General features: G+C 43.4%; 1 protein-coding gene across 3 annotated transcripts; it reads right to left on the bottom strand.

Annotated features, from left to right (window-relative positions):
- Nucleotides 1-958: 958 nt before the first annotated feature.
- Nucleotides 959-15,359, bottom strand: terf1 (telomeric repeat binding factor (NIMA-interacting) 1). 3 transcript variants are annotated; one of them, XM_041869137.2, is made up of 11 exons: nucleotides 15,118-15,359; nucleotides 14,941-15,036; nucleotides 14,652-14,779; nucleotides 13,961-14,047; nucleotides 12,733-12,882; nucleotides 8,867-8,973; nucleotides 8,507-8,533; nucleotides 3,813-3,904; nucleotides 2,414-2,479; nucleotides 2,112-2,200; nucleotides 959-1,863 (listed from the first exon to the last, which is right to left on the bottom strand). In XM_041869137.2, the coding sequence occupies exons 1-11, from the start codon at nucleotides 15,350-15,352 to the stop codon at nucleotides 1,699-1,701; spliced, it is 1,242 nt and encodes a 413-aa protein (XP_041725071.1). In that variant the 5' UTR covers nucleotides 15,353-15,359; the 3' UTR covers nucleotides 959-1,698. The 3 variants fall into 3 exon arrangements, with proteins under 3 accessions (XP_041725071.1, XP_041725070.1, XP_041725072.1); XM_041869136.2 differs by having other exon boundaries at nucleotides 959-1,866; nucleotides 15,118-15,358; XM_041869138.2 differs by lacking the exon at nucleotides 2,414-2,479 and having other exon boundaries at nucleotides 959-1,866; nucleotides 15,118-15,357.
- Between the last annotated feature and the right edge of the window lie 2,735 nt (nucleotides 15,360-18,094).

Below are 18,094 nucleotides of genomic sequence, written 5' to 3'. Positions count from 1 at the left end.
AGAAGTGTGATTTTTTTGAGCGAAAACCTAAAAATAATGAAAATAACCTGGAAAAACTAAAAGGAGAAAACAGAATTTGGGAAAAAACTGAATCAGGCAAAATTATTCAATGGCTTTCATAGGGCCTTATGTTGGCTATGTTCAGTTAACTTGTGTCCCCCCTGGGGGGGTGGAAATGCTCAGAAGGAAGGGCTTCCCCCTCTTCCCACTGATCCCCCTCTAGCACAGAGAGGACTTCATCCAAATACATTGATTTTTATTTATTTAAAACAATTCCTCCTTGTCTTCTATAGTCTATTACAGTATTCTAGTATGATAATGGATAAAAGTGTAGTTATTTCTGATGAAATGTGTGATCTAACTGCCCCACAAACCAAAGTAATAAGGTTAATATAGTAGTACATTAAAGTAATCAGACCAATTATTTAACTTAATTATATGTAACGGTCTTTGCTTTAAATAGCAAAGTAAAACTTTTAAAACTTCTATTACCACAAAATACTGAAGAGCTAAAGCAAGCTCCACAACTTTACTTCATGTAAAGTTACCATCTAGTTTGTTCTTGATACCATGTCATGTTTTGACTGATTTAATCTCAATGCTAATATGGCACCAATCCGCTAGCTAGCTAACCAACAAATGTAACAATGTGGTCAATGTGCAAATGTATTTGTTTTCAATAAACATTTGGAGACTAAATATAGTTTACCTGTTGTCAACAATGTTTTGCCCCATAGCTGCACACACACACACACACGTCGGTTTTTGTTGCAAGCCGTCTAGAAAGCCTTCGGAAACCCAGGCTTCTCACAGTGGTTCTAGTGAACGAGACAGGTTTTTAGGAAGGCTGGCCAGGTGAGAATAGGACCCTTTGCGCTCTGGTCAAAAGTAGTGCACTATGTAGGGAATAGTGTGACGTTTCAGCCTCAGCAAGCTATATTCATACCAAAACCCAACACCAAATCAAAGTTATCTTTATTTAACAGAATGTTCTAAGAACACTTGTCAGTACATAGAAAAAGGATACAACAATCCAAAATGAGAGATTTGACTACTTTCCTATACACAATGATGCTTTCGTATTGTCACTTGATATTGCAGAAATAAAAAAACACACTAAATGAAATATACAAAAGAAATAACAGTGAATGACATCAATGTTATGGATTTCTCTTTTCTATTGAACATTTTGTTCAGATGGTTCCTTTAGCCATTGACAGCTAGAAGCCATTGATAGCTAGAAGCCATTGATAAGTTATATAAAAGGATAAATAGTTTTGTAAAAATATGAATATACAAGTTCAGCTGCTCTTGTCCACAGAAGGATATATAGCTCCCTCTGCTGGTTACTGGTAGCAACAACCTGCCTGTTCAATCTGTTTGCGGGTTGTAGGCAATGCAGCTTTTAAATGCAACGTTCTGGTGTTCATGGAGATGTAATTTCATGGTAAACCCGGCATACTACCGCTCCATCGGATTGAATCAATACTGTAGTTTCAAACTAGAGCTTGGAGAGAACCACGGGGATTGAACAATAACCCTATTTAATCAACTAGGCAAGTCAATAGTACGGTATATAAACCCCTGAGTCCACGAACAGACTTAGGCCAAAGCCACGTCCCACATGGCACCCTGTTCCCTATACAGAGGTCCCATAATGCACTTCTTAGGGAATAGGGTTCCATGTGGGACACAGCCTTACTCTGTGTTGACTTTATGCGCCTTCTTGAGGATCCTCCAGCGGTCTTTGAGTTGAACCCCTGTGCGACCCTGGAAGTCGTGTTCCAGGAGGATGCGTGACCACTTCCCCTCCCCGTGATGCTTCACTCCCACCTTCAGCGCCCTGTCTAGATCCCACGGCCACTTCTTCACAAAAAGCAGTAGGGTTCACATAAAAAAAAAAAAGGGGCAATCTGGGGTTAGTACATCCATTTTGGACCTTTCAATTAACAACAGCCATTGATATTTGAAGAATATACCGTATAAATGCCTTAATTAAACTGTTGTACGCCATCAGAACCATAAATATAAACTTTATTTCTGGAACATTTAAAATTGGTTAATGACCAAGTTGTGCCCCCATCAGGGAAACGGTGTGCTAGTTGACCTACCCCATGAGTCTTCCTGTTTGTAGTGCTAAGAGTCGTGGAGTTCAGGGCCGTCTCAGAGGAGGCTCTTCGGTAGGTCAACCTCGTCGACACTGCAAACAGCATGACAGACAGTCAACTTTCATTTGTATGGTTTATTTATTTAACTTTGTTATTTTGGGTCCATCCATACGTCTACATTGTAGAATAATAGTGAAGACATCAAAACTATGAAGAAATAACACATATGGAATCATGTAGTAACCAAAAAAAGTGTTAAACAAATCAAAATATATTTTATATTTGAGATTCTTCAAAGTACCCACCCTTTGCCTTGATGACAGCTTTGCACACTCTTGGCATTCTCTCAACCAGCTTCATGAGGTAGTCACCTGGAATGCATTTGAATTAACAGGTAGGCCATTTAAAATGTTAATTTGTGGAATTTCTTTCCTTCTTAATGCATTTGAGCCAATCAGTTGTGTTGTGACAAGGTAGGGGGGGGGGGGTATACAGAAGATAGCCCTATTTGGTAAAAGACCAAATCCATATTATGGCAAGAACAGCTCAAATAAGCAAAGAGAAACCACAGTCCATCATTACTTTAAGACATGAAGGTCAGTCAATACGGAACATTTCAAGAACTTTGAAAGTTTCTTCAAGAGCAGTCGCAAAAACCATCAAGCGCTATGATGAAACTGGCTCTCATGAGGACCACCACAGGAATGGAAGACCCAGAGTTACCTCTGCTGCAGAGGATAAGTTCATTAGAGAGTTACCAGCCTCAGAAATTGCAGCCCAAATAAATGCTTCACATAGTTCAAGTAAAAGACATCTCAACATCAACTGTTCAGAGGAGACTTGGCCATGCTGGCTACCCCAGCATTCTGCAGTGATACGCCATTCCATCTGGTTTGGGCTTAGTGGGACTATCATTTGTTTTTCAACAGGACAATGACCCAACACACCTCCAGGCTGTGTAAGGGCTATTTGACCAATAAGGAGAGTGATGGAGTGCTGCATCAGATGACCTGGCCTCCCACAATCCCCCGACCTCAACCCAATTGAGATGGTTTGGGATGAGTCGGACCGCAGAGTGAAGGAAAAGCAGCCAACAAGTGCTCAGCATATGTGGGAACTCCTTCAAGACTGTTGGAAAATCATTCCAGGTGAAGCTGGTTGAGAGAATGCCAAGAGTGTGCAAAGCTGTCATCAAGGCAAAAGGGTGGCTACTTTGAAGAATCTAAAATACATTCTGATTTGTTTCACACTTTTTGTTTACTACATGATTCCATATGTGTTATTTCATAGTTTTGTGTAGGTGTGTCCAAACTTTGACTGGTACTGTACATTACATCTGGATAGATAGTAATTATACATTGTGTTTTCAGTCATAACTATTATAGAACATGAGCATTTACACCCAACTTTACATGGACAAACAGCATGAGAGAGAGGGTACGTTTTACATGGACAACATGTAGCTGGTTCTTCCACTTGGCATTATAACCATGTTCTTTCTCAAGAGCAATGGAGAATTACTGTGACAGAACAAAGATCATTAAAATCACCCAAGATCTTAAATATACTGTACATACTGGCAGAGAGAGAGAGAGACAGAGAGAGTGGTACAGTATGAAAATGTTTGCACTCACTAACTGTAAGTCGCTCTGGATAAAAGCGTCTGCTAAATGACTAAAAAAAATGTAAAAATGTACACCATACCCCTTTTTCTCATTAAAGTGAGTGCAGGCTTCTTGCCAGACACTGGTTGCCAGGGCTGGATATTCCTTGTTGATAGCAGCTTCTTCTTGGGTCTGAGGAAATACGCAATATATCATGAGACAATGTTGCTTCCCAAATTACACCTTATTTCCTACTTTTGACCAGGGCCCACAGCTACAGTGGGGAAAAAAATTATTTAGTCAGCCACCAATTGTGCAAGTTCTCCCACTTAAAAAGATGAGAGAGGCCTGTAATTTTCATCATAGGTACACGTCAACTATGACAGACAAAATGAGAAAAAAAATCCAGAAAATCACATTGTAGGATTTTTAATGAATTTATTTGCAAATTATGGTGGAAAATAAGTATTTGGTCAATAACAAAAGTTTCTCAATACTTTGATATATACCCTTTGTTGGCAATGACACAGGTCAAACGTTTTCTGTAAGTCTTCACAAGGTTTTCACACACTGTTGCTGGTATTTTGGCCCATTCCTCCATGCAGATCTCCCTCTAGAGCAGTGATGTTTTGGGGGCTGTCGCTGGGCAACACAGACTTTCAACTCCCTCCAAAGATTTTCTATGGGGTTGAGATCTGGAGACTGGCTAGGCCACTCCAGGACCTTGAAATGCTTCTACGAAGCCACTCCTTCGTTGCCCGGGCGGTGTGTTTGGGATCATTGTCATGCTGAAAGACCCAGCCACGTTTCATCTTCAATGCCCTTGCTGATGGAAGGAGGTTCACTCAAAATCTCACGATACATGGCCCCATTCATTCTTTCCTTTACACGATCAGTCGTCCTGGTCCCTTTGCAGAAAAACAGCCCCAAAGCATGATGTTTCCACCCCCATGCTTCACAGTAGGTATGGTGTTCTTTGGATGCAACTCAGCATTCTTTGTCCTCCAAACACGACGAGTTGAGTTTTTACCAAAAAGTTCTATTTTGGTTTCATCTGACCATATGACATTCTCCCAATCCTCTTCTGGATCATCCAAATGCACTCTAGCAAACTTCAGACGGGCCTGGACATGTACATGTCAAAAATGTTATAAATTGATTTGCATGTTAATGAGGGAAATAAGTATTTGACCCCCTCTCAATCAGAAATATTTTTGGCTCCCAGGTGTCTTTTATACAGGTAACAAGCTGAGATTAGGAGCACACTCTTAAAGGGAGTGCTCCTAATCTTAGCTTGTTACCTGTATAAAAGACACCTGTCCACAGAAGCAATCAATCAGATTCCAAACTCTCCACCATGGCCAAGACCAAAGAGCTCTCCAAGGATGTCAGGGACAAGATTGTAGACCTACACAAGGCTGGAATGGGCTACAAGACCATCGCCAAGCAGCTTGGTGAGAAGGTGACAACAGTTGGTGCGATTATTCGCAAATGGAAGAAACACAAAATAACTGTCAATCTCCTTCGGCCTGGGGCTCCATGCAAGATCTCACCTCGTGGAGTTGCAATGATCATGAGAACGGTGATGAATCAGCCCAGAACTACACAGGAGGATCTTGTTAATGATCTCAAGACAGCTGGGACCATAGTCACCAAGAAAACAATTGGTAACACACTACGCCGTGAAGTACTGAAATCCTGCAGTGCCCGCAAGGTCCCCCTGCTCAAGAAAGCACATATACAGGCCCGTCTGAAGTTTGCCAATGAACATCTGGATGATTCAGAGGAGAACTGGGTGAAAGTGTTGTGGTCGGATGAGACCAAAATCGAGCTCTTTGGCATCAACTCAACTCGCCGTGTTTGGAGGAGGAGGAATGCTGCCTATGACCCCAAGAACACCATCCCCACCGTCAAACATGGAGGTGGAAACATTATGCTTTGGGGGTGTTTTTCTGCTAAGGGGACAGGACAACTTCACCGCATCAAAGGGACGATGGACGGGGCCATGTACCGTCAAATCTTGGGTGAGAACCTCCTTCCCTCAGCCAGGGCATTGAAAATGGGTCATGGATGGGTATTCCAGCATGACAATGACCCAAAACACACGGCCAAAGCAACAAAGGAGTGGCTCAAGAAGAAGCACATTAAGGTCCTGGAGTGGCCTAGCCAGTCTCCAGACCTTAATCCCATAGAAAATCGGTGGAGGGAGCTGAAGGTTTAAGTTGCCAAACGTCAGCCTCGAAACCTTAATGACTTGGAGAAGATCTGCAAAGAGGAGTGGGACAAAATCCCTCCTGAGATGTGTGCAAACCTGGTGGCCAACTACAAGAAACGTCTGACCTCTGTGATTGCCAACAAGGGTTTTGCCACCAAGTACTAAGTCATGTTTTGCAGAGGGGTCAAATACTTATTTCCCTCATTAAAATGCAAATCAATTTATAACATTTTTGACATGCGTTTTTCTGGATTTTTTTGTTGTTATTCTGTGTCTCTCACTGTTCAAATAAACCTACCATTAAAATTATAAACTGATCATGTCTTTGTCAGTGGGCAAACGTACAAAATCAGCAGGGGATCAAATACTTTTTTCCCCCTCACTGTATTTAGCTTCGGGAGAAAGTAAAAGCAAAACCTTATTGAATTCAAACGATCTGTTTACAACAATTTGCAGTTGTTTTTGTCTTTCAAATACAGCAAATGTCACTGCAAAAGAAAACATTCTGCCAACACCTTCAAAAATAAATCGGATGAAGTTCGCCACTGTTATTTCCTTTAATTCCAATACTTCCAAAGTACACAGCAAATAAGGGCGTTATTGTCACCATAAAAGGTGAATGATTGGGTGTTTTTCAGGCGGAGTTAAAATGCTCGTTCACGCGCGCATAGTTTTATGACAGGTCTGATTTATAACAGGAAACATGCGTATGTATGGCGTGCACCACGTTAATCAATCTTTTTGTGCGTGCACAGTCTTTTCAGAAACAGCAAATGACACAACAGTTATAAATGAGGCCCCAGAAGCAGACTAACATGTGGATTGACTTGAGGACGAGTGCTTAGTTTGTCTGCATCCCAAATGGCACCCTATTCCCTATATAGTGCACTACTTTAGACCAGAGAATGGCACCCTATTCCCTATATAGTGCACTACTTTAGACCAGAGAATGGCACCCTATTCCCTATATAGTGCACTACTTTAGACCAGAGAATGGCACCCTATTCCCTATATAGTGCACAGCTTTTGACCAGAGCCCTATTGGACCCTGATCAAAAGTAGTGTTCTATATAAGGAGTAGGGTGCCATTTGGGATGCATGCTCACTGTCAAGTCAAAAAGTTTAAGCCAAATACAGTGCATTCGGAAAGTATTCAGACCCCTTGACTTTTTCCACATTATGTTGTTACGTAACAGCCTTATTCTAAAATGGATTACATTGTCCCCCCCCCCTCTCATTATATACACACACAATACCCCATAATGACAAGGCAAAAACAGGTTTAGAAATTTTAGCAAATTTTTAATTTATAAAAAATTAAAAACTGGAAAAATCACATTTACACAAGTAATCAGACCCTTTACTCAGTACTTTGTTGAAGCACCTTTGGCAGCGATTACAGCCTCGAGTCTTCTTGGGTATGACGCTACTAGCTTGGCACACCTGTATTTGGGGAGTTTCTCCCATTCTTCTCTGCAGATCCTCTCAAGCTCTGTCAGGTTGGATGGGGAGCGTCGCCGCACAGCTATTTTCAGGTCTCTCCAGAGATGTTCGATCGGGTTCAAGTCCGGGCTCTGGCTGGGCGACTCAAGGACATTCAGAGACTTGTCCCGAAGCCACTCCTGCGTTGTCTTGGCTGTGTGCTTAGGGTCTTTGTCCTGTTGGAAGGTGAACCTTCGCCCCAGTCTGAGGTCCTGAGTGCTCTGGAGCAGGTTTTCATCAAGGATCTCTCTGTACTTTGCTCCATTCATCTTTCCCTCAATCCTGACTAGTCTCCCAGTCCCTGCCGCTGAAAAACATCCCCACAGCGTGATGAGACACCACCATGCTTCACCGTAGGGATAGTGCCAGGTTTCCTCCAGACGTGACGCTTGGCATTCAGGCCAAAGAGTTCAATCTTGGTTTTATCAGACCAGAGAATCTTTAGATGCCTTTTGGCAAAACTCCAAGCGGCTGTCATGTGCCTTTTACTGAGGAGTGGCTTCCGTCTGGCCACTACCATAAAGGCCTGATTGGTGGAGCGCTGCAGAGATGGTTGTCCTTCTGGAAGGTTCTCCCATCTCCACAGAGGAACTCTGGAACTCTGTCAGAGTGACCATTGGGATCTTGGTCACCTCCCTGACCAAGGCCCTTCTGTTTTTTGCTCTGACATGCACTGGCAACTGTGGGACCTTATATAGACAGGTGTGTGCCTTTCCAAATCATGTCCAATCAAGTGAATTTACCACAGGTGGACTCCAATCAAGTTGTAGAAACAATCTCAAGGATGATCAATGGAAACAGGATGCACCTGAGCTCATTTTCAAGTCTCATAGCAAAGGGTCTGAATACTTATGTATTATTTTTAATACATTTGCCAAACATTTCTAAAAACCTGTTTTTGCTTTGTCATTATGGGGTATTGTGTGTAGATTGATGAGGGAAAACAATTCATTTAAAATCAATTTTAGAATAAGGCTGTGACGTAAAAAGTGAAGGGGTCTGAATACTTTCCGAATGCAACTCCTCTCCATCAGCTAAAACGTTCATTTACAAGGTCGGTCCTTCGTTCATTCCAGGTAACGTACTACAACACTCACCTCATAAGAACACTGGTCTCCTGATTCCTGGTAGGAAAATAAGCATACATTATTATTTTCACCTCAAAAGATCATTTCTGAACTGAAAACATGACTGGGTTTGAGATTTTTCCCCATAATGCTTCTGTTGTGCATTTTCTATTTGATTCATGCTCGTGGTCGACAAGACTGAATTATGCAGAATGCACAGTTGTGATAAAGACAATACAAAATATTCTACATTCAATTCAAGTATAATCAAATATTAAAAAGTCTAATCAAATAATGTGATTACGCATGCAGGGTTAAAACAATGTTTTAATAGATCTATAATAGTGAGATTATAGTAGATTAAAAAGACATGTAGAACCAGTCCTTAACTCTTTGGAGTGTTCAGTAGATTGGCTGGTAGTAGATGACGCCTCCTGAGTCTCTGACTCCTCCCCTGTTCCTCTCTCCTGGCCTGCCTTGACCACCTTAGTAGCTGCCTGAAATAAAGGGGGACAAGCAGAATAAACACACTGTTACAGGGGCTACATCCTAATGGAATAAAGGGGGACAAGCAGAATAAACACACTGTTACAGGGGCTACATCCTAATGGAATAAAGGGGGACAAGCAGAATAAACACACTGTTACAGGGGCTACATCCTAATGGAATAAAGGGGGACAAGCAGAATAAACACACTGTTACAGGGGCTACATCCTAATGGAATAAAGGGGGACAAGCAGAATAAACACACTGTTACAGGGGCTACATCCTAATGGAATAAAGGGGGACAAGCAGAATAAACACACTGTTACAGGGGCTACATCCTAATGGAATAAAGGGGGACAAGCAGAATAAACACACTGTTACAGGGGCTACATACTAAAAGTCACCCTAAGTCAGTCAGTCAGCCTTGTACGAGCCAGAACGACCCATAGGACAACAGCCTATCTCTTGCGCCAGTACGCCCCCTGGAGGCAGCTTGATGTATCAGTACGCCCCCTGGAGGCAGTTTGATGTATCAGTACGCCCCCTGGAGGCAGCTTGATGTACCAGTACACCTCCTGGAGGCAGCTTGATGTGCCAGTACGCCCCCTGGAGGCAGCTTGATGCGCCAGTACGCCCCCTGGAGGCAGCTTGATGCGCCAGTACGCCCCCTGGAGGCAGCTTGATGCGCCAGTACGCCCCCTGGAGGCAGCTTGATGCGCCCCTGAAGCGTCGCAGTACGCCCCCTGGAGGCAGCTTGATGCGCCAGTACGCCCCCTGGAGGCAGCTTGATGCGCCAGTACGCCCCCTGGAGGCAGCTTGATGCGCCAGTACGCCCTGGAGGCAGCTTGATGCGCCAGTACGCCCCCTGGAGGCAGCTTGATGCGCCAGTACGCCCCCTGGAGGCAGCTTGATGCGCCAGTACGCCCCCTGGAGGCAGCTTGATGCGCCAGTACGCCCCCTGGAGGCAGCTTGATGCGCCAGTACGCCCCCTGGAGGCAGCTTGATGCGCCAGTACGCCCCCTGGAGGCAGCTTGATGCGCCAGTACGCCCCCTGGAGGCAGCTTGATTTACCAGTACACCCCCTGGACAGGATGCTAGTAGCATGTAGTGCATTTTGAGTATCATCGTAAAGTGTACTAGGCTATATATGGAATGGTTTCCATTCAAGTATTGATCATCGTAAGGTGTACTAGGCTATATAGGGAATGGTTTCCATTCAAAGTATTGATCATCGTAAGGTGTACTAGGCTATATAGGGAATGGTTTCCATTCAAAGTATTGATTATCGTAAGGTGTACTAGGCTATATAGGAAATGGTTTCTATGCAAGGTATTGATCATCGTAAGGTGTACTAGGCTATATAGGGAATGGTTTCCATGCGAGGTATTGATTATCGTAAGGTGTACTAGGCTATATAAGGAATGGTTTCCATGCAAGGTATGCCACCAGGTGCTACAGAGAAGAAGTGCCAAGGATTTCCTTGTTAGCGTCATTTTAAAATGAGGACAAAGTGCCTTTTTACTCGTAACAACTACCAGATCCACTGTAGGCCCTGGTCAAAAGTAGTGAACTATATAGGAAATCGGGTGCCATTAGGGACATATCCAGTGTGTCACTGAGAGGGCATGTTAGCGTGTTAGCGTTAGCCGCTGTTATTAACATCCCCAACTACCCTGTGAATAATGGTGCAGTGACCGTAGCAGCCCTGCTGGGTGCTTATCACGCATTAACAACAGTTGTAGCTTATTGGAAATGTATAATCTCATTACGTAGAAGGGCAAACTTTCCTATTTCAGGAGAACGACCCCGGAGGGCCAACAGGGGGGGCTTAGGATAATTCATGTTCGATGGTGAACAGTGTTGGTGTGCTCCCAAATGGAACCTTATTCCCTATACAGTGCACTACTTTAGACCAGAGAAATGGCACCCTATTCCCTATATAGTGCACTACTTTAGACCAGAGAAATGGCACCCTATTCCCTATATAGTGCACTACTTTAGACCAGAGAATGGCACCCTATTCCCTATATAGTGCACTACTTTAGACCAGAGAATGGCACCCTATTCCCTATATAGTGAAGACCTCCTATAGTGCACTACTTTAGACCAGAGAATGGCACCCTATTCCCTATATAGTGCACTACTTTAGACCAGAGAATGGCACCCTAGTCCCTATATAGTGCACTACTTTAGACCAGAGAATGGCACCCTAGTCCCTATATAGTGCACTACTTTAGACCAGAGAAATGGCACCCTATTCCCTATATAGTGCACTACTTTAGACCAGAGAATGGCACCCTATTTCCTATATAGTGCACTACTTTAGACCAGAGAAATGGCACCCTATTCCCTATATAGTGCACTACTTTAGACCAGAGAAATGGCACCCTATTCCCTATATAGTGCACTACTTTAGACCAGAGAAATGGCACCCTATTCCCTATATAGTGCACTACTTTAGACCAGAGAATGGCACCCTATTCCCTATATAGTGCACTACTTTAGACCAGAGCTCTTTGGGACTATATCGGAAACTGAGTACCATTCGGGATGAACATTGGTCTACCACATGACTTGATTATTGTGATATTGTATAACTTTTAAATAGGTCTCTAATTATAGTTCATGATACAGTAAAGCCCTTCCTGGAAATCCACTGAAACCATGTTGTAAATGGTGGTTTCTTATAAGGCTCTGGTCAAAACATTAGGAACACCTGCTCTTTCAATGACTGACTGACCAGGTGAAAGCTACGATCCCTTATTGATGTCACCTGTTAAATCCACTACAAATCAGTGTAGATGGAGGGGAGGAGACAGGTTAAAGAAGGATTTTTAAGCACTGAGACATGGATTGTGTATGTGTGCCAATCAGAGGGTGAATGGGCAAGACAAAATATTTAAGTGCCTTTGAACGGGGTATGGTAGTAGGTGCCAGGCGCATCGGTTTGAGTGTGTCAAGAACTGCAACGCTGCTGGGTTTTTCACACTCAACAGTTTCCCCGTGTGTGTCAAGAATGGTCCACCACCCAAAGGACATCCAGCCATCTTGACACAACTGTGGGAAGCATTGGAGTCAACATGGGCCAGCATCCCTGTGGAACACTTTAGACACCTTGTAGAGTCCACGCCCCGACGAATTGAGGCTGTTCTGAGGGCAAAAGGGGGGGGTGCAACTCAATATTAGGAAAGTGTTCTTAATGTTTTGTACACTCAGTGTAGAGGGAATAGGGTGCCTTTTGACAGACAGTCACTGGATCCAATACCCTACCTAGAGCAGGAAGTCCGAGGTGTGTTCCCAGTAAACACAAAAACAGGTTCAGAGATACACACAAACAGGACCCTGACCAGCTTCTACCCCCAAGCCATAAGACAGTTAAACAAGACTGCTACATAGCTAATCAAATGGCTTTTTTTGCATTAACTCTCTTACACACACTGGACTCTACCCAGACAACTTTAGGAGACGGTCCTGGCGCTTGCTGGACTTTCTTGGGTGCCCTGACGCCTTCTTCACAACAATTGAACCTCTCTCCTTGAAGTTCTTGATGATCCGATAAATGGTTGATTTAGGTACAATCTTACTAGCAGCAATATCCAAGTCTAGTCACTGGTTCAGTTCCCTACCTGGAGCAGGAAGTCCGCCCAAGTATAGTCACTGGTTCAGTCCCCTGCCTGGAGCAGGAAGTCCGCCCAAGTCTAGTCACTGGTTCAGTTCCCTACCTGGAGCAGGAAGTCCGCCCAAGTCTAGTCACTGGTTCAGTTCCCTACCTGGAGCAGGAAGTCCGAGGGGTGTTCCTCCAGGAAGCGATCCAGGAAGGTCTGTATGTTCTCCAGCAGTCGGTTCCAGCTGAAGTTGAGAAGGAACGGGTGGTACGTGTCCCTCTTACTCACGATCAATGACAGCTTGATTCCCAAGTTCTGTAAACGAAGGGAGGGAAATGTAGCCCGAGTGCTGAGTCTGTTTTGTGCAATCATGCCAACTACCTGTCACTCGCTGTCATTCCAAAATGGCTTGACAATGACATCAATGGAGTTGGCAAGAGCAAACACACAGATCTGGGACCAGGCTAGGGGAAACAATTGAGCTACTGTTAAAGTAACTGTCCAGTGAAAATGTCACTTTCAACAGTTAATATTGTGTTAACTCATACCCAAATAATGTCGTTGACTCATCCTATAAATCGTATGTGTCCAAAGCATAAATTTGGAGAGAAAAAAAAAAACAGTTTTAAAAAACCCACCTCAAACTTTTATCTCAAACATACCTTTCCTCAGACTAGAGAATGATGTGAGCTGGCCAATCAGCGGTCTACTCCTGTTCATATTTTTAAATGACCGGTATACGCCCACCCCATTCTGTTGTTGGGGTACGCCCACCCCATTCTGTTGTTGGGGTACGCCCACCCCATTCTGTTGTTGGGGTACGCCCACCCCATTCTGTTGTTGGGGTACGCCCACCCCATTCTGTTGTTGGGGTACGCCCACCCCATTCTGTTGTTGGGGTACGCCCACCCCATTCTGTTGTTGGGGTACGCCCACCCCATTCTGTTGTTGGGGTACGCCCACCCCATTCTGTTGTTGGGGTACGCCCACCCCATTCTGTTGTTGGGGTACGCCCACCCCATTCTGTTGTTGGGGTACGCACACACCATTCTGTTGTTGGGGTACGCACACACCATTCTGTTGTTGGGGTACGCCCACACCATTCTGTTGTTGGGGTACGCCCTCACCATTCTGTTGTAGGGGTACGCCCACGCCATTATTTTGTTGGGGTACGCCCACACCATTATTTTGTTGGGGTACGCCCACACCATTCTGCTGATGGGGTACGCCGACAGCATTCTAACACAGAAAAGCTTATTTTTTACGTACTTAATAATAAAAATGATTTCACTCATTTTGTAATTAAATTATAGATCATATTTCATGGAAATCTGTAAACACTGGACAGGCAATTTAAAGTCCCAGTCATAAGTGCTGTGGAAGCATTGCTTACCCGTGGGATTTCACACTCCTCCTCAAGCCATTTGAGAGCTGATGAAGCCATGGTGCAGTTCCCCTTCTCCAGGCACACAGCAACACTCTGGGAGGGAAGACCAGCGAGTCAGCCAGCTCATCAGTGCTATACACACAGAATGCAAGGCAAGACCTAGAAATCCATGCCCGGTTTCCACAGTTTGTGTGTACCGTATTCCTCTCAGAATAGGAGTGCTGATCTAGGATTAGGTTTTGCTTGTCCATGTTACCAGACGATACCAACCCTACCATTTCGCTTGTTTACACAGAGCTGCACTGGGGTCGGAAGGCAACCCTAGTTACATTAAGACACAGTGGACTGGCACGAGATGTGGGTCGGAAAACATACCTCAATGCAGGGATGGGATATGTCACTGTACTCTAAATGCTACCATTATCCACAATGAGAAGACTTTAGATACTACACAGTTTTCCTGGAAAACTGCCCTGGTCATCCTCATGCTAGCTAGCATGTAACATGTACCATTTTTCGTTGGAATTTACAAGGCAAAACTGACCCTAAATCACTCCTGCTCCGAGACGCTTGATAGGGCCTCTGGTCTGGTTAGTGTGTGACAATAATAATAATAATAATAATGCATTGCTACAGGTAGACAGACAGTAGACACACATAAGGAATGTGGAGTACAGAAACCAACAAATCAAATCACCTGAACATAGAGTAGATTGGTGACGTGCTCGAACAGTGTGTCATTCGCCACAGTCTCTTTCTGAGACGCCCAGACACCGACAGCTGACATCAGAGGCGACAACCGCTCGTCTCTGTCGAAGGGGACGTCTACATAAACAACACAACGAGATATTGTACTAGTTAGCTAGTTAATTTAGCTAGCTAGCCATCATCTCAACTTAAAAAGACAATGAAGCTGATACTGATACCTGCAATGCCAACAAACGAAAGGCTACAAAACGAAACTAAAATATAGCTAGCTAACTTACCTAAATGTTTCCCGTGCATTATCCGTGCGAGGAAGCCACATATCTGCTTTTTCTGTTTCTGTTCGGCTTTTAGATGGGGTGTGCTATCAATAATCGCTGAAACAGAATGATACAGACCCGTTATAGCTAGCTACATTAGCCCATTGAAACTAAATTGACCTTAACTCGCTTACTTACCTTCCAGCGTCGAAATCGTTTGATTGAATTCTTCGAATTTGCCCTCCTTGAAGAATCGACACAAACTGACAAAACTGAAGTCAATCATCCATCTTTTAGCAACAGTTTCCACATCCGTAAAACATACACTTTCATCTGTAGTGCTTGTAATTGTCAATGTTTTGTTATTTGGATCAGCCTCCATCCCTAATGTTTTCAAACTCTTAACTATAACAGGAAATACACTTTTTTTCATTGATTCAAAATGCGCGCGTCCGTCAGGTGGTGCGACCTTCTATTTTCAACACAGCGCCCCCTAGCGCCCCGGAGTGACTAACACACAAGCAAAACCTTTTATTTTATCAGTCGTACACATTTGCGGAGGCACGTTCTGATGGTTTCTTTTGGTCAATATGTTTGGTATCTAGAATTTATTTTAGTATATGTCTAGAATTCTTAAGCAAAATTTGGACTGTGATCACTGATTACAGTTTTTCTCAGTCGCTTTGGTGCATTTCTTAGATCAAAAGTGCAATTCTTGATACTACTTGTACAAATTCCAAATCATCTAGTCACTTGTGCACATCATTAAAGCAATTTCTTATTCCTTTGAACAAATTGCAATTGCTTTTGTACATATTGCAATTGATAATGTACAAGTGTCAGCTTTTTTCCACATTTTCAATTGCTCATGTCATGTTGATCAAAATATAGTAGATGGTTCTCTGTTGAATAGTCTTACCCCTCAAAACATCTAGGCATTAGTTCCTTGCATAAGCCATTACATGCAAAATTGTTGAACTATTTGTCATAAACTGTCAAGCATAGTTTTACACATTTCTATTAGACCTTTTGTACAAAAACGTAAATTGCTGAATCGTGCAGATGAAATTAACCCTCACTCATGAAGGAATGTAAAGTGTTAGTTCAACCAACAATCAACCAGTTGTCTAAATTGCTCAAAGGTGCATCTCATGAAGAATCAATTGGCAAGCATATATAGACAGACCACAACACAGAGTTGCAATTTTCCAATAATGGATGGACCAGGAAACGAACAGGGTCAACAGCCAAGAGGAGGAAGAAGAGGAGCAAGGATGCGTGGTGGAAGGCAAAACAGAGGAAGAGGCAGAAGAGGACATAGGCGCATATCTGATGACATAAGGGCCACTATTGTAGACCATGTTGTCAATCATGGCCTTACAATGGCTGAGGCGGGTCGAAGGGTGCAGCCGAATATTGGGAGATCAACCGTGTCCTCAATAGTACAAACGTTTCGAAGAGAGAACAGGTATGTCCACCAATGTACAGTGCACTGTTACTGTATATAAGCAGTATACTGTATACTTCCTACAATGCTTCATATTACAGTAGTCCACTTGTATTTCACAGCATACAGAAATATACTCTATACAGATACATACTGCACCTTACATGCACCCACCTGTATGTTTTACAGTAAAATGTGTGTTCGCATAGTTTTTGTCTATGTGAAAGTGTGCGATGCATCACTGCATTTTTCCACACATAGGACTGCAAGATTACCTCAAACCGGTGGCAGAGGACGCCTTTTCACACCTCAACAGGAGGAGGCTATTTGCACCATGGTCCGAGCAAACAATGCCATGAGACTCAGGGAAATACAAAGGACCATTATAGAAGACAACGATGTCTTTGAAAACATCCATACGGTTAGCATCTCAACCATCGACAGGGTGCTGCATAGAAACCAGATGAGTATGAAACAGCTGTACCGTGTACCATTCCAAAGGAATGAGGACAGAGTTAAGGAGCTACGGTACCAGTATGTACAGGTAAAACATATATCTATGTAACTACTTTACAGCAACATTTTATAGTGTTACATAGTACAGTAAGCATAAACTGCACACATTTCCATTGCTGTGGAAGGAACATGCAATATATGTACATTTTATGTCACTCTTCCTTACCAAAACAAATTCAACTGTGTGTTCTGGGATATAGCGTATAATGGAGTTGGAATCAAGTGAACCCTCTCACAACTTTGTATACGTGGATGAGGCTGGCTTCAACCTGACCAAATGCAGAAGGCGGGGTCGGAATATCATCGGTCACAGAGCTACTGTGGATTTGCCAGGCCAACGGGGAGGAAATATCACCATGTGTGCTGCTATTTCGGAGCATGGTGTCCTAACCCATATCCCCCTTTTAGGGCCATACAACACCCAGCATCTACTCAACTTTTTTAGAGACTCTCTACAGGGCTCTCATCCCTGATGATGAGAGGGGTCTGTTTAGAGAGGATTTGCCAAAGTATGTGGTCATTTGTGATAATGTGAGTTTCCATCGATCAAACATCATAAGGCAATGGTTTGTGACCCACCCGAGGATGCTCATAGAATTCCTCCCACCTTATTCACCATTCCTTAACCCAATTGAGGAGTTCTTTTCAGCATGGAGGTGGAAGGTGTACGATCGTCAGCCACACACACAGATGACCCTGCTGGCTGCAATGGATGCAGCATGTGAGGACACCACAGTAGACGCCTGCAGAGGATGGATAAGGCATTCCAAAAGATTCTTTCCACGTTGCATTGGAAGGGAAAATATCCGGTGTGATGTGGATGAGAATATGTGGGCTGACAGACAGGAACGTCTGGATGTGTAGAGACAGCACTAGAACAGTGCTGTGGGCAAAGTTGTGCCTTAGGGGTGGTTTCCTGTGTTTCTTTCTAATTTAGTTTTTTTTCCTTTGTGCCCCTTGGGTTGTCCAGTCTCTTTCAATCAATAACCCACATACAGTAATATGTAAATAGTACTGTTGAAATTGATATATGCCATAGAAGTGCAGCCTTGTGCATTTTCAATACAGTAACTGTCATCCAAACTGTAGCCTAAGTTTACATCAGGTAATACTGTCAAAGTACACAGTTCCATTGACAACATGCCTAAACATTTTGACAACCTTGTTCGTGAACAATGACTCAATGACTTATCATTCTGATGACACTGACAT

The sequence above is a fragment of the Coregonus clupeaformis genome, unplaced genomic scaffold (assembly GCF_020615455.1).
Source record: "Coregonus clupeaformis isolate EN_2021a unplaced genomic scaffold, ASM2061545v1 scaf0081, whole genome shotgun sequence".
Lineage (NCBI taxonomy): Eukaryota > Metazoa > Chordata > Actinopteri > Salmoniformes > Salmonidae > Coregonus > Coregonus clupeaformis.
This window is presented reverse-complemented; position numbering and strand designations above follow the sequence as displayed.

What these genes read in the sequence shown, in the direction of transcription:
- terf1 (XM_041869136.2), bottom strand. Translation starts at nt 15,352, where the DNA reads ATGAAAAAAAGTGTATTTCCTGTTATAGTTAAGAGTTTGAAAACATTA. An exon ending in TCTACTGAACACTCCAAAGA is followed by an intron (nt 8,534 to 8,866) that starts GTTAAGGACTGG and finishes TTTTCCTACCAG; the next exon opens with GAATCAGGAGACCAGTGTTC. An exon ending in AGCTGTCATCAAGGCAAAGG is followed by an intron (nt 2,201 to 2,413) that starts GTGGGTACTTTG and finishes TGCTGTTTGCAG; the next exon opens with TGTCGACGAGGTTGACCTAC.